This window comes from Thunnus maccoyii, chromosome 18, assembly GCF_910596095.1.
Source record: "Thunnus maccoyii chromosome 18, fThuMac1.1, whole genome shotgun sequence".
In the NCBI taxonomy this organism is placed as follows: Eukaryota; Metazoa; Chordata; class Actinopteri; order Scombriformes; family Scombridae; genus Thunnus; species Thunnus maccoyii.
This window is the reverse complement of record NC_056550.1, coordinates 19,689,540-19,705,696: the sequence shown is the minus strand read 5'-3', so window position 1 is coordinate 19,705,696 and position 16,157 is coordinate 19,689,540. Positions and strand designations below refer to the sequence as shown.

The 16,157-nt window shown below is 39.8% G+C and overlaps 1 protein-coding gene across 1 annotated transcript in view; it reads left to right on the top strand.

The window, feature by feature from the left end:
• The window catches only part of baiap3 (BAI1 associated protein 3), a 36,843-nt gene extending 21,246 nt beyond the window's left edge, over nt 1-15,597 (top strand). The window contains exons 9-34 of the mRNA XM_042393723.1: nt 136-180; nt 854-931; nt 1,705-1,810; nt 1,968-2,075; nt 2,155-2,247; nt 3,010-3,113; nt 3,204-3,321; nt 3,494-3,618; nt 4,870-4,960; nt 5,587-5,643; nt 5,751-5,848; nt 6,009-6,060; nt 6,180-6,331; nt 6,474-6,597; nt 7,392-7,532; nt 7,709-7,804; nt 8,069-8,284; nt 8,864-8,932; nt 9,030-9,109; nt 9,910-10,018; nt 10,506-10,577; nt 11,746-11,829; nt 12,065-12,185; nt 12,295-12,418; nt 12,497-12,702; nt 12,896-15,597. Coding sequence (XP_042249657.1) covers nt 136-180; nt 854-931; nt 1,705-1,810; nt 1,968-2,075; nt 2,155-2,247; nt 3,010-3,113; nt 3,204-3,321; nt 3,494-3,618; nt 4,870-4,960; nt 5,587-5,643; nt 5,751-5,848; nt 6,009-6,060; nt 6,180-6,331; nt 6,474-6,597; nt 7,392-7,532; nt 7,709-7,804; nt 8,069-8,284; nt 8,864-8,932; nt 9,030-9,109; nt 9,910-10,018; nt 10,506-10,577; nt 11,746-11,829; nt 12,065-12,185; nt 12,295-12,418; nt 12,497-12,702; nt 12,896-12,999 — 2,773 coding nt within the window. The 3' untranslated portion in view covers nt 13,000-15,597. The remainder of the gene's footprint in view (nt 1-135; nt 181-853; nt 932-1,704; nt 1,811-1,967; nt 2,076-2,154; nt 2,248-3,009; nt 3,114-3,203; nt 3,322-3,493; nt 3,619-4,869; nt 4,961-5,586; nt 5,644-5,750; nt 5,849-6,008; nt 6,061-6,179; nt 6,332-6,473; nt 6,598-7,391; nt 7,533-7,708; nt 7,805-8,068; nt 8,285-8,863; nt 8,933-9,029; nt 9,110-9,909; nt 10,019-10,505; nt 10,578-11,745; nt 11,830-12,064; nt 12,186-12,294; nt 12,419-12,496; nt 12,703-12,895) is intronic.
• Nucleotides 15,598-16,157: the final 560 nt, after the last annotated feature.

Here is a 16,157-nt window from a genome sequence, read left to right as displayed (position 1 = left end):
CACAGTGATATGCGTGACATGCAGGATTCACACTGACACCCAAAGCTGTGACCAGCGCAGCACCTTTTCTTCTCTGTCGTCTGTGGAACAAGGGTTGAGTTGTTTGATGTCAGTGTTTCCTGTCTTTTTTCACAGTGAAATAGATGATGTCCACAATGACCTGTTACATCTGGATATATGGTAAGATTAGTGCGAGCCTCAACATGAATATCTTGAATGTCACCCTGCCAGAAGGACTGGGAAGGTTTTTTGCTTTAACGTCAGATAATTCAGAATTTTTTCGTGCATCACAGGTAATATACAAAAGCAAACCCAAGAAGTAAACACACAAAAGACTCAAAACATCCCGCTAATGTTTTTAGCTGTGGTGCTTTACAATCACAGGGCAAAACATTTAATATCAGTAACTTATTCTTTAAGATTTTAATGAAGTGCGCTGTTTTTTTCTCTTCTGTTTTTCATGCAAATGAAAGTTTACAGTCACCATGTAAAAACAAAAGGTCTTTTAGGTGGGATGCAAAAGTTTTTGTTGGTTCTGGTTGTGGGTGTAGTTGACAATTTTATCCCTTATATCCTTTGTTAAATGCTTAAATGTGAATGTTATCATTACACATTACTCTCAACCAATCTGTTACAGTATGTTGCATAACAGATTGGTTGTGGAGTCAATATTCAGCTGTTAAAGAAAGTTTTGCTTGTTTTTATCGGTAAAAGTTCCAGTAAGAGCTGACTCTTGGTTCTAGTTCAAGTCTAGAAGGCTTTCTAGTGAGCTATAATGGCTCTCAATAATGAAACATGTTCTTACAGGAAATGAGAGGTTGTAATAACCTCTGAATTATCCTCTTTCCTTCAGGGATCATGATGATGATGTGTCTGTTGCTGAGGCCTGCAAAAAACTCAATGAAGTCAGTGGACTTCGAGGAATGGGCAGGTAGAGGAAACTGTGTCATGTGATGCTGAACCAGCTACCTGCTACTCTCAGTTGAATTCTTTTAGTAATGTTATTTGGGGTTTTTTCAGAGCTGAAAATCAAATGATTCACAAAGTCATCATTATGATTTTGTGTACTTTAATGACACATAAATCGGTAACGAATTAATTCATCCAGCTGGCATTATGGCAATGAAAAGATGAGTCATTCAACCTGCCAATCAAAGGGGAATTTACATCTGAATTAAGCCAGAAGTCGCAGTTTATGAATGAAGAGGCCTGGGTTATCTGCATTTGATGAACAAAAAAACTAACGGCAACCTGCTTGTTAAATTTACAGCATCGTTTAGTTATTTGTCCTTTCACCTGAAAGAAAGACTGACATACAGGAAAGCTCAGTGCCAATAAGTCTGTGTACACAGAGAGTTCAGCCGGTTCATGGAGAGACCATTAAATAGCAGACATGTCTAATGAAAACCTGGGAATGCCAATTACTGTATAGTCCAGGCACAAAGGAATCATAAGCTACTGGTGGAAAATATGTAATTTCATTTTTTTTTTACCAAAATTGCCGAATAGCCAGCTTCCATCAGGAAATGATACTCATTTTGCCAGCGCTCTAATTGTATATCATTGTGAAAAAAGGCCTAAGCTAAATGCCTAAAAATGAAAACTGTTGAATTATAGTTATTATAATTAAACATTATTTGAAGCTGTGATAAGCAGGGAAGCTAACTTTGCTAACTTTCCTCACATACTGCTTTCTCTTGTCAGGTATTTTAAGCAGATAGCAAAGTCAGTGCGTTCCAACGGATCTGCATCATCAGGCTCTGAGGAGAATGCCGACGACTTCCTCGGATGTATCAACATCCCGTTGAATGTGAGTGTTTAAAGTGGAGAAATTCAGAACAAACTCTCACGAGTCAGAGGTGCCGTGCTGCTGTTACAAATCAAACCACAAATAGATTCTGAAGCAAACAATATGAAGGATTTCCCTTCAGTGCGTCAGTGCCATCTGGCTTGTTTCCTTCTCGCAGGAGATCCCTGTTGTTGGCTATGACACCTGGTTTAAGCTGGAGCCTCGATCAAGTGCGTCTAAAGTTCAGGGAGAATGTCACCTGATACTGAGGCTCTTCACCAGCCAGGTATGACTAACAGTGATTCACTATACACATGTTTTCTTACATGTATTGGATGTAAAAAATGTTTTTTTTTCTCCTTCAGAGAGACACAACTTTGTCTAAGAAAGACTCAAATGTGTCCATTCACAAGAAACTGCTGTGTCAAATTGTGGCGTATGAGCATGCTCATGTTAAGGTGAGTTTCCTCCAGATTATTCAATCAAAATAATCTTTACAATAAAGCTATCAATGATTTTTGGCAGTGACTTACTCTTGTGCAACAGATTTAATTTCAGTTACTGTTTAATAGTTTTTAGTGTGTGTTTTAACCATCCCTGTGGTGTTTATTCTTTTTATTTTACTGACTTAATGTAAGGATTAAATTAAGTCAGTAAGGATGGCTGGAGTCAGTTAGTTGCTTGTACAATCTGTTCGTTGAGACTGTCCTCTGTGGTTTGCTAAATAGGATTTAAGATGATTAGACTTTGTTTTGACTGCAGGGAAATTAATTTTGTGTATGTATGAGTTGAGCATTTCCAGTGTAAAAACAAAATAGCAAATTGCAGGATTGAAGGCTGAACAGCATACTGTAATACTTGTTGTGCTTGAGAACTCCTCTGTTGCACCAGACAGCCGTTGCCGCTGAGCTGGTTGATATACAAAGTCTATTTTATGATGCAGTTAGAGTAGCTGCACTCTGGATACAACTATTACATTTTTTTATAAGGATAAAAAGATTCTGATCACAATTTCGACAAAAAAAATCTGATTTGGTGTGCTCATTTGAATAATCTGTAATTATAGCTGTGCTCAGTTAGTTTATTAATAAGTAAGTTATAGTTATGATTATATTTAGGCCTTTTTGCAATATAAACAAAAATTTTGGACGAGCACAAACCTAAGTGTAGCTTCTTCCTATCCTTATAATCTTTATAATATAATCTTTCCATCACACCAGAGAGAGCCATACAACTGGAACGGGCAGGTTAGTCCTTCAGCGTGGACTGTACTGACTCACCATGCTGTGCAAACTGATCTCTCACCTCTCCAACAGGCCATTATGTGAGTATTAATGGAGAAATCAAAATGATTAAATCAAATCTGAAAGCTTTAGCATCAGGTAAAAGGTGCATGTTTTGTCTTTTAACGCAGTCGCTGGCAGTGCTACAGCAGCCACCATCGAACCCAGAGGGTGTGCTACTCCCTGCTGCTTCGCCTCCTGAGGACCATCGATGCAGAGTGGGACCCTCCCACTGTGAGAGGAGACCTGGTAGGTTCTCCGCCACTGGCCTCCCAGTAGGAAAAAAACCTTTCATCATGTGGAAACAGTCACCTCATTAGCTCAGCTCTTCACTGACATTCATCAAGGTTTTTGGTTCAGCCAAAAATGTCTCACAGCCAGTGTACTTGAAGCTATAACTGAGGGCCCTTCCTGTGTCCAGGAGAGGCAGTTGTCAGACAGCTTCAGGCTGTACACAGAGCACTGCCTGTGCCTGATGAAGAACATGCGTCAGGTTTTCCCCAGCACCAGCGCCGCTGCCATTACACGCTACGAGCTCATGCTGAGGTAAAGTCACACCGCCATCACATCACGCACTCGCCCGTGCTGCCATACCAGGAACACGCTCAACCTTTCACCCCAACAGACACAGTGAGACTACAACCAGTCAGTCACACTCTGTGGAGGAAGCAGTGTTTGGATCCTTACCCAAACAGAAATATCTTAATCATTACTCATTACTCATGTCAAAAGAGATATTAAACATTTGTTCCCAAGCACACATTTTGTTGTATAAAAGCTGTAACCTATAGATTATCTGCACCAGCACATTGTTTTCGTAGGAGCAAAACAACAAGTGCTGTATTATTTATTCCCTGTAAGCAGTCATTCTTTTACACTACTATCATATTCTGCTTCCATTCCACCTGTAAAATCAGTCACTGAATCCTTTCATACCTTAAAACGCTGGTATCAAGGCCATACAGTCCCCCCTCTTGGAAGCATGAAAGTGCTCTGCTAATTTCTGGCAAAAACTTCTTGTTAGATTTTGATATTTCTTGTGTACACATGGAATTTTTTACCCAAAATCATTAGTATTCATCCTCTGGGGACCATGAGTATCAACAGTGAATATTATTATTATATTTGACCCAATTCTAACACTATATGAAAGCTCTGGTGTCAATAAAATTATTAATTAATAATCCTTGAAGGAGCATGAATATCTGTACATTTGATGGGAATCTGGCCAGTATTTTTGGAGATATCTTGCTCTGAATAAAAGTCTCGGACATGATGACTGAAATCACAATTATTTGATTTTAACTTCAGCTTACCATCGAATAAAAGAAGGGAGGTAGAGCAGCACAATTGACCAAATTAGGGAGTCTGTTCCACATAAAAGGAAGCTAGTGAAGTCAGCTAATTATTGAAGTTCATGTTGCTGTGTCAGACTAATTTGGAGGAGACTGTTTTTTTTTTTTTTATAGAAGTCCAGCTCTGCCCAGTGATCAACACTTCAAGGGAGATCTCTTCTACACCTCTCAGAAACACACACACACACATACACATACACAGAGTGACTCAACTAACAGTTAAAGTTGCATCTCTCCTCTCCTGCTGAGATAATGCAGGATCCTGCATACAATTATAGTGCAAAGCATTTAGTGAGGTAGTAGCTTTTGTCCGCATTTTTGTCCTCACAACAAGCTGTTAGATAATATACAGTATATGTATATGATGTTAAACCAGCATTTAGGAGACCCGGAAGCAGTTTTTTTGTATTATAATTTGCGTTTTCCTGTCTGTATATGCCAGGGGGATTGGCTACATGCAAAACATGCGGGCGTTTAAGACTGTATGTCCTCTTCGAAATGAACTGCATTTGGATATCACCACTGCTGTCAAGGTAACAATGAAAGTGCAATTAAAGGACCAGTGTGTAGGATTTAGTGGCATCTTGCAATAAGGCTGCAGAGTGCCACCAACTCATGAAAAACATGAAAGGCCCTCTAGAGCCAGTGTTTGGTTTGTCCGTTCTGGGCTACTGTAGAAACATGGCAGTGCAACATGGCCGGCTCCATGGAAGAGGACCCGCTCCCTAAGTAGATATAAAGGGCTCATTCTAAAGTAACGAAAACACAACAATTCTTATTTTCAGGTGATTATACACTAATTAAAACATTATATTATATTTCTGCCAAGTCTATTGTGCTAGATGCCACTAAATTCTACACACTGCACCTTTAACAAACAAACATGTAATTTACTTAAAAGGTACCTTGTGGATTTTTTGACCACTGGAGGTACAGGAAGAAGGAAACACATGTCCATCATGAAAACAGGAATGTATAACTGATGGTGTTACGCTATCAAAGTACCAAGAATAGAGGGAAAGAAGAAGAACAGAAATGGTGGTTAGCGATGCATTTTATGCAGAAGTAAACATTTATAGGCTTGAGGGATTCACACATTGTCTTTTGGTAAGAAATGCTGAATGCTGCACCTTTAATTAACCCACTGTCGTTTCAACAGAAAGGATCAGCAGAGTGGTACGAGAGCTTAATTGCACGATATAAACCAGAGGAAGGGGTATGTTTATACTGAAGAATATAAGTCCCAATGACAGAAACCATAGTTTGCTTTTCAGGTTTATTTAGTCTTTTGTTGATGTTGTGCTTTGTGTATACACACCGTAGACTCTGGAGGAGCAGCTAAAGAGGCTGGTTCATGTCGTTGATGCTGTGTGTGCAGACGTACAGAGAGCCCAGAACATCTACAACAAACTCTTCTACAGGTGACAATCACTGCTGTGGAGGAAATGCTCAGAGGAAGAAAACAGTTGTTTGTTTGTTTTTCTAATACAAGGCACTGCAATTGTTCTGAACATTGATTTGCATTAAGAGGTTATTATTGAACTGATGCCATTTCCTCCTTTTGTTTATTTGTTCCCACAGTGCAGTGAAAGTAGATTTCTTCAGCATAGCATACAGGCAGCTGGAGAAACAGGTATGTAATTGAAAATAATGTGAAAAGCAATTTTTTGAGTCATGCCATATTGTCGTTGCTGACATTTACACTTCATCAGCGCTAATATTTGAACGCAGTCATATCCTCTCATTCTTCAGGTAGCTGATGATGTAAATGTAGCGATGGAGCGAGTGTGTGGGACTCTGGAGCAGGAGAGCTCCAGACTGACTCAGGCGATGGGAGAGACCATCTTTGAGCTCTTCATGTCCTTGAAAATCCTCAAGGGCTTCCGGGAGTTTCTTCCTCTCAAGTTGGTTATCAGTTCAACTCAATTCATATACCAGCGTGATTGACGGTTTGGTGGTTATTTCTTTGAAATGTCAGCGAAAACTCCAACCTTTTCTTCAGCTTTGATTTTAATTTAAAAAAAAACATATGTTCTTCTTTAACAGGGATGCTAAGATGTTGGCCTTGACCGGCTTTCATAACTGGTTCAAGTCCTCCATTCATAAGTGGCTGCAGATTGTTCATGACAGATCCTGTGACAGGATTCGTAAAGCAGTGGAAACAGACAAGGTGAGAGGCCACTGCTCTTTAAGTAATGAGTAAAACAACATGAATTTAACATTTACTGTATAGGTTTTATATAATTTAATAAATGTTTGTAAATCATTTTAATGTAGTTGTAAGCAGATATAAGGTGGTTTGCTTGTTTATCAATGTATGTTGTTTGTTTATTAATATACTTTTCTCAATAAAATGTCTCTATAAATGCTTAAAATAATGAAAATTATGAATTATGAAGATATTTTACTATTACAGTTCTGTGTTGTTAAGCATCTAGTAACTGTTATACATGGGACTTAATTGTCAATGCTTTATAACAATTCTGTTGTGTGTGTGTTATAAAGCATTTATTAAGTGTTTATAAACACACACATACACACATGTACAAATGTAGGTGGGTTTATAGTTGTTTATAATGTCCAGATATCATTTCTTTTTTTAATGTATTTGTGAAAAACCAATTATAAAGATATTTATATTTGACAGTGTTTATTAACTGTTTATACACATGTACAAATCATTAACAGGCAAATGTGTTTAAAACTACTGATGACATATATATGATTACAACTATGTAACTGTGTTATATGTTTATCAAGTATTGATTGGAAGAAATTAAAAGACATTTAATCTCTCACATACTCCTTATAAATGTTAAATAGTGGTGCTCAAAGTGTTACCAAACTTTTAAGAAAAGTAAATAAATCCTTGTTCATTACATATTGTTACATAATAACATAAATCTCCTGTTTTATTCATACACTATGCATGTTTCATGTTGTGTTTGTGTGTTTTGTGGGCAGATGGAGCCTGTGCAGCAGGCCAAACACAGCTCCTCAGCAGTGGAAGTGACAACATGCTTCAGCCAGGTGCGGGAGATCTGGCTCCAGCTGGCCTGGCCAGACTCTGCGGGGGCCTTCATCTTTATCACTCGTTTGACAGACGTGAGTCCCACTTCCAGTGTGGCCGTGCTCACGCTTGCACATAATGCAGACATACAGACACGACTCTCAGGAGATGCGAAGAATTAATAAAAGGTTTTACCAGTGTTGGACCCCAAAAATGTTTAAAAATTGTTAACTTTCCACTTATAACAGGACTGTGATTTTATCTGTGACAGAATTTCTGCAGTGAGGCTGTGTGCTACTCAGAGATGATAACACGCAAGATTGAGAGGAACCAGCTGGGCCGAGACCACAAGAGCTTCACAGTGCAGGTAATGCCCGTAGCAAGACAGAACTGGGAGAGGGCACACAATGACGTGGGGAGTAAATGTCAGCAAGAGTTCTCACTGATATCACAAAGGGCACAGCTGGAGATCAGCCCACTGACATGTTTAAAAAAAAAAGCTTGTCGTCGTCAATCATTTACACTCGCACCCCGTCCTTCCACTTCTCTGTAGCCCTGCTTCTTTTCCTTCTTTGTTTCTCCACCTCCACCCTCTGTTTCTCCTCTTCTGCTCCTCCTCGCTTTCTGCTAGCTCTGCATTGCCCTGAACAACATGGAGCATGTACGTGTTTTCCTGGGTCACCTGCCTCGTGACCTGGACTGGTCGGGTGTGGAGCGTGCCATGGAGGAGTCCTGCGGGGTGGAGGGGAAGGAACAGGTTTACAAGGCTCTCAATGGGCAGCTCTTCAACATGGACCTGGACCTGCAGAGGGAAGCCAAGCGTCTCATCACGCTGCTCACTGACAAGGTGCCGCACAGCCGATACAGTGATGAACACGTACAAATCAACCTGAAAGCATGAGACATTTACTTGTTCTTGTAGCACATATACAATTTGTCATTGTCCTTGTAACTTCATTGTTGGCTATTTGTGTACCTTAAAGGGAGAGGATGAACCTTGACAGGGTGAAGTTTCTACAAGCAGTGACTTTATTGAATATGTTTTTAAAAATATTCATTTCAGATTGGAGAAATAAATGCATGCCCATCGCTAAATACAAGACTATTCTTTTGAAGAATTGGCATTTTGGAGAAACATTGCTCACTGCCATAAAACAAATCCTGTACTCTGTTCTATACTTGGATTTGATCTCACGTGTATGTTGGAATTTTTTTGAGGTATGTATCCAATTTGGCAACAATGGAAGTCAAGATTTCAATAATATTAGTCCATTGAGGGTTTTGCTTGGGGCCAAAAAGCACCATTTCCTATATTCAAATTGTTTGCAGAAATGTGATACTTTTTGTAACTGTACATGTATAATACATATGTGCACAAACATTTATCTGCACCTACTTTCACATGTGTGAAATTATTTCTGTGCAGATGCTGCCTGAGCTGCGGAGGTACATCCAGCACATCAGCCTGTCTCCAGACTCCATCAACAATGACGACGTACGTCCCAGTGGCTCACTACGCTTTTCATTCTTTTATCAGTCATGTTTGCAGCCACAGTGCTTGTGTGATGTGTGTTTATTGAACATTCTTCCAGGCTGTGTCCCCTCTTATGAAGTACTTACAAGACACTATGGTGATCCTCACTGAAAACCTTGTAAAGGAGAATCTGACCAGGTAATTACTCTCGCCTCCTCAGTATAAATATGACATCATTTATTTTTGTTGAACAGGGACAATACCTAATTAACAGAACTATTCTGAATTATAATTGTGCCACATTCTGCCTAATTGCTCATTTCCATTTGGCGCGCCTGTGCACCCAATGATAAAAGTCTTAAAAAGTCTTAAAAACACAAACAGAAGTCATAAAATAAAACATATATAATATCATAAAAGCACATAATACAAGAATATTTACAGCACATGAAGCAGATGCACATACAGGATATAATGCTGTAGACATAAAGTTACTATGTGTAAAATATGTAAATTTCCCATTGGCATTATATCTCTTTACATTAAAATGTACCTTATATGATCAGCCAGTGTGTAATGTGCATCATTGCAGCGTGACACTCCTGTGCAGCCTCTTGCTTATTATTTTTCATTCATATACAAAACTGCATCATCAGCATACATTTAGGTAGAATCAAATTAAATAGACTTTTGGGGGACTCCAGCTTCATAAAAGACATAACTTTTGTCAAGGTCCACAATCACACTCACTGTTTTCCATACTGAACATAAGAAATTAATAGAATCAGGTGAAAAGTGTGAGATGCCAGCAAATAAGATGCTATATGTGAATGTTAGCTTAGGGGTGTTAATAATGCCCCTCAGACATGTTTTGTCTTAAAACATATTATTATTGAGCTATTATCTCTCAAATCATACACAAGGATGAGTGAGGGTACCGGGGTGTAATTGAAAGAGCTGGTAAACAAACGTGTCCCATTGTGTCTGCTGCCTTACAGAGTTCTCCAAAGCATGTGGGAGCTGCTCCTGCGGATGATCCTGGACACTGTAACAGAAAACAGGGGTGTTCAGGTGGAGTTTTATAACCGCTTCCAGTACACTGTGGAGGTCAGTGATCACTGCATTTTATCACACAAAACCCTTTAACTGTTTCTAGCTTAACGTGATTGTGTGCCCACCAAGAAGAGAAGTCTGACATGTGTCAACGCTGTAAAGATTATCATCATGTTAAAATCAGCCTTTAATTAGCTCTGTATGCTCGCTGTTGTGCAATCATTTGCATATATCAGATATTTATGAAGACACTAGGTGGTAGTTCAGCGCCACAGTCAGTTCCCTCATGAATGACAATGTGGGAGCTGCTGTGTACTCTAATGCCAACTTAACCAGCTGGCAGGGGACATGACAGATTTTCATGAAAAGTCATGGCATGCCACACAAGTGGGCTGAATTTGGAGTTTGGCAGACACATATCGTGTTTGCCTGCCAGAGGTTTCATGCTGTTTGTGTGAACAAGTCACTCCTGTATGCTAAGATTTGCAATACATTGAGATTAGAGGGAAAATGTGGATTTTTTTTCTTTTGAATTCTTTAGACTCTGTTGCAATTCTTCCACTTCAAAGGAGACGGTCTTTCCCTGGAAGATATGAAGAGTGGAGACTACAAGGTATGAAGTATTGCAATATATCAATCAGGACTCTTGATGGTTGGATGGTTTTCTTTCATGATTTAGATAGATAGATAGATAGATAGATAGATAGATAGATAGATAGATAGATAGATAGATAGATAGATAGATAGATAGCAGGTTATCCAGGCATTGTACTGGAACAGTAAATATACATACAACACTAGAAGAGAGAAATATATATCTATAGAAAATAAACACAACAAATAACACAATAAAATAGCTCAATGCAAGAATATAAGAAAAAAACTTACCATGCAATATAAATATAATACAATATAAAATATAAACATAGGATAACATTCTATATACATTAGACAAGTGTAAAAGTTGTTGAATTTTTAAAAGAGAAAGTGCTCCGTTGTCAGGTGGTCAGGATTATCCATAATGGATAACAGTTTGTTCAGTGTCCTCCTCTCCATCACAACTTCAAAGGTGTCTGGTTTGCAGCCAATTATAGAGATGGCCTTCTTCATCAGTTTATTAAGTCTGTTGGTGTCGCCGGCTCCAGTTATGTTCCCCCAACAGACTACAGTGAAGTACAGTGCACTGGTCATGACATATTGGTGGAATATTTCCAACATCTTGCTGCACATGTTGAAGGATCTTAGCTTCCTCAGGAAATAGAGTCTGCTCATCTCCTCCTTATGTAGAGCCTCGATGTTGTTCTTCCAGTTCAGTCTGCTGTCGATGTGGACGCTCAGGTAATTGTAGTCGTCCACCCCGCCAACATCCTCTCCCAGAATACACAGGGCACAGGGGCTGTGTAGCCATCCTCTTCCTTCTGAAGTCGATCACCATCTCCCTTGTCTTGGCAGATTTCTTTCAGACCACTCCACAAAATCATCCACCAGTGCTCTGTACTCCTCCTCGCACCCATCACTTATACACCCAACCACTGCAGAGTCGTGAGAGAGCACTTCTGCAAGTGGCATGACCCGGAGTTGTATTGAAAGCCTGAGGTGTACACGATGAAAAGGAAAGGAGAGAGCACAGTCCCCTGTAGAGCTGTACTACTCTCCACCATTTCAGACGCTGAGCGCTGCCCAGTTGGACAAACTGCAGCCTGCCTTTATGCCATTTATGTCTTCCTACCTAAGGTGTTGTTTATCCTTTTCACTTTCTGATCTTCCTCATGCTGCTTTAGGTCCTGGACGAGGAGCTCAAGCTGAATAAATGTTCCTCCTTTGAGCTGATTGAACAGTACTATCTGGAGAAGATTTCCCAACAGGTGCGTTTCAACTTAGCAGCCTGACAATCTCATTTTAGCCCTAAAGTGGACAGAGGGGTATTGATTGAACAGCAAAACACTCTATCTTCTGTTGTTTTACCTCTGATTGAAAATCTGCCTTCTCCTGGACACTTGAAAAACACAATGCTGTCAAGAGATGCGACATGCAGACTGATACGTGCTGAGTATGATGAAATACTTTATATATATGAATCCTCTGTATTTAATGTTTCAGAAAACACTCAAACATACCCGTTATGGTCGGATCAGTGTGAAGTGCTACTATGACGCTCCAGAGCAGAGACTGACGGTGGAGATTCTGCACGCTGCAGATATCATCGCACTGGATGCCAATGGTAAAACTTAATTGGTGACTGGTTATTGGTTAAATGGTCAGAATTAAATGCAGATTGTTGTTTTTAAGTTGAGTTTTCACTCCATCTCTTTGTTTTTGATCTTCCTCAGGTTTGAGTGACCCATTTGTCATAGTGGAGCTGTGTCCTCACCACCTCTTTCCTATGGCCAAGAGTCAACGCACACAAGTGAAACTGAAGACGCTGCATCCAGTATTCGACGAGCTCTTTTACTTGTGAGTTTCCCTCCTTTTCTCTTCCCATTTATATGTGCTAATGTCCCTGATTTGATTTTTTCCCCCCATGTCTTCCAGCCATGTGAGTCCTGAACATTACAGACACAGATTTGCCTGTTTGACCTTCACTGTGATGGACTATGACTGGCTTTCCACCAACGACTTCGCCGGTGAAGCCGTGGCTCCTCTCAGTGACTTCTGCTGGCCAGGGAGACCAAACGCCTCGGCAGCTGGCAAGAGTGTCCAGCCAGTCATTCTCCACCTGTCTCGCAGTAAACCCAGTGGTACATATACCTTCAGGCTGTATCAAGTTTTTTTGTTTTTTTTACACAAACATAATATTGGCTTCTTGGGAGACCAGAGGGTGTAGGTCTGGTTTTCCAATTACTTCTCCAATACGACATGAAAAGCCATTCAATCTAGAGATATTTGTGTCAGGTGTAGGAACTACTCTCATCTATTTGCTCTCCCCTCCAGAGAAGCCAATCATGAGGATGCTGGACGCTCGTGTCGGAGACAGGGAGGCTCAGGAGTTTGTCCGCAGGCTGAAGGAGATTGAGAAGTCAATGGAGGAAGAGTAAAAGCTATCAGCGCTGCCTGTATTGGTGTTTCCTGACCACGTCTTACGATATGTGCTTTTGTACTGGTACGATGTTTACAATATTTTATTTTGATTTTTACAATATTGGATGTTATTGTTTGTTCAGTAATTATACCAAAATGAAAAAGAAAAAAAGAGGAAAACAATGAAGCTTATCATTGTTTTCTAACTGGGAGATGAACATCCTGTCACTGTGCAACCCTATGCTGTCTCAGTTAAACACTATTTTAGAAATTAATGGATAGTTGATCCTAAATGTTACTAGTCTATATTTTTTGTAATGAGGTTATTGTTATCTTTGTTGTATGATCTTTGATATGATAGATTTAACATGTCAGAACTATTTTGTGGACGTAGCTTACATATCCAATAGTATTCCGTCAGAGTCTAAATCTATACCTCAGATATGCTCATTAGTTGCAGGGGAGTTGAACAGGTATTGAGACTTTTCACATTACTAACAGACATTGTGGATATAAATTGTGTGAAAGCTAATTTAGAATGTGACAGCTTGAACCCACAGATCATATAGTGGCTTACCAACAAACAGATATGAAGGAAATGATATGAAGGAAATCATGAAGACACAACACATAGCTTTGGGGAATACACTTTGTGAAATCTGATATTTTAAGGCCAGTCAGACAGATCAGGAGCAGAGAGGCCTAACGCTCCCCTGAGGCACACGCCGCAGCTCGGGTTCATTCGACTTTTCAGATTGCTCTTCGCAAAGCTCGTGATGGGTCATTGAAGAGGTCAAAGACAGTGCTACCTTACTGGTGAGAAGACCAATTCTTTTAACTCAGTTCCTTCTTGCTGATTGACTGCAGTGAGTCAACATCACTGCAGAAATTTATATGACCATTTTTTTCCAGAAACACAGCACAAACTTAAAGTTGTACAAACTCAGCACATCGACAGAAACAAATTCATCTTTGATATGTAAAAGTGGAAAATCAGTTTAACAGGTTCTTTTATAGAACAAATAGCCCGGTGAGGAAATAACACACATTTGTGTTGCTTTAATTCAGCCTGAATTGATGCTGTAGACTCAACATACTTTTTATTTCACTGTAAAAATTTATACCATGATTACCAACATAGTCAGATAAATACTGTCTTCATTTTGTGAGTTCAACATTCATGTTCAGGCTTGTTGAAACGAGAGCACAGAGCAGCTGAAGAAGTTGAACAGACAAATGTATTTGTTGATTTAGTTCAAACTGATGCTTGACTTGTGAAGTGACTTATCACTTTGTAGCTTGTTTCTCCTCATTGGGGAGCAGTTGCTATATTTAGAACAACTCATACTTTCATGGTTGTGGGGATACACCAGGAGACCCTGATGCCTGATAATTGAAAGGAAGGAAATTCACCATGATTCCCCTAAAGATAACACAGTGTGAGGCATAGTGAGTAGCCTTATGTCCACATGGTAGAGCTTCAAAAAATTCTATTAAGAGAAACCTACCTAATTGCAGCTAATGAGCTCATGTAGCGTTCAGAAAGTTCTGGAAACAGCCATCAAACATGGCAAAGCCTTTCTTATCCCAGCATCAAATCAATTCAAGCTCATCGCAGGTGTTCTACAAGGACCAAAATTTGAGTTTGAGTCTCGGTGTGAGGCTTAATCTCTTGAGGTAACGAAAGAAGAAAAGCATAATGAACCTGTGCAGTGGCATAATTATACTTCAGGTGCGAGGCAAGCCCTGCATGCCTGCTGCTCGATGGCCTACCAGGCATGATTCTCATTCTCGCCAGGACTCTAAAGTTATGTGTGTGACTGATAGGTTAGGATTTTAATGTTTTCTTCCAGAAAAGATACAACTATTATCTTGTAAAGAACAACACATTTTTATGCAATTGACACTTCACTAAACAACTCAGAAAGCACGAATTCTGGAAGTAGCCTAGATTTTACTCTCATAGTAGCGGTGACCTAGCAAGCTAATATTAACATAGCAAGTCCAAGGGGTGGATTTGATTTAACCAGGAGTAAGCTTAAATCTAGGATAGTTAAAGTGACTTTCTAAAATGTCTTTAATTTTACTTATTGACTATGAAGTCCCGGACTAACTAGATTAATTTCATTCACCTGTATTAGTCCTCTAGTGAGAGTACACACAGTTCTTACTAGCAAGGTTAATATCAATAACCTGTGTTAGTTTTCCTTAGTACTGGACTGATGGTGATCATAAAAACTGAATCTAGTCACAAAAATCTCACAATTTAGTGGAACCAAAAGCATCAAAACAAACAAATCAATGGACAAATCTGACCTCCCAACCTGGTGGTTTAATTTAAAGGTGCCCTGTGGAGTTTGTGTTGTAAACAAACAAAAAGTACATTTTCATTGAGTGTTAGGCTGTATTCAGACCAAATCAGGTGGTGCAGAGAAAACGCCAGCTCTCCCATTTGAATTGGGGTAGTGCGTTTCAGCTTTTGGCTGCTGCGGTGCCCCACCAGACTGAGCCGGAGTCAACCTTTGGAGAAATGCAACCCGACATCAATCATAGCCAGAGATCAGTCTGATCAGAGCTGTAAATTCTGCCATGAGGGAATTCAAAGACGTTACTAGGACAAGGGGAGGACATTTCTCTTCGTTTGATAACGTTAAAAGTAAAGTAGACTTTGCTGTCAGCTTCCTGACTCAGAAGAGAAAGAGAGAGAGAGCTGAGAGCACCAGCGAGAGAGAGAGAGAGAGAGAGAGAGAGTAGCTGTGGTCAAGCGAGCTAGAGAGTGAATGAAGAGAGGGAGTGCTGGTAGCGAGAAAGCCAGTGAATCAGATCAATAAAATGTTATTTTCTGATTGTTTCACAGCGGTTACGTTCTAGAGCACAAATAAACACACCCAAAAACCCCACACACCTCCGCTCGACCCTGTGGCTGAATGCCGCACTGCCTGATTTGGTCTGAATATGGCCTTACTCACCAAAACACATTGTGTGTATCCTTGAGATCTAACAAGTGTTGAATGCATTTCCTTCCTCATAAAACATTCGCAAAGCAAAGTGTTTTAAATCCTGCATTATTGTTTACATCTGTCTCATAGCTTGTGGTCCTCTTCTCTGCTTTTACTGGCATATTGCTGCATTTCTTGGCGCATGTGTGTCCTCCTGCACGTGCATGAGACAACAA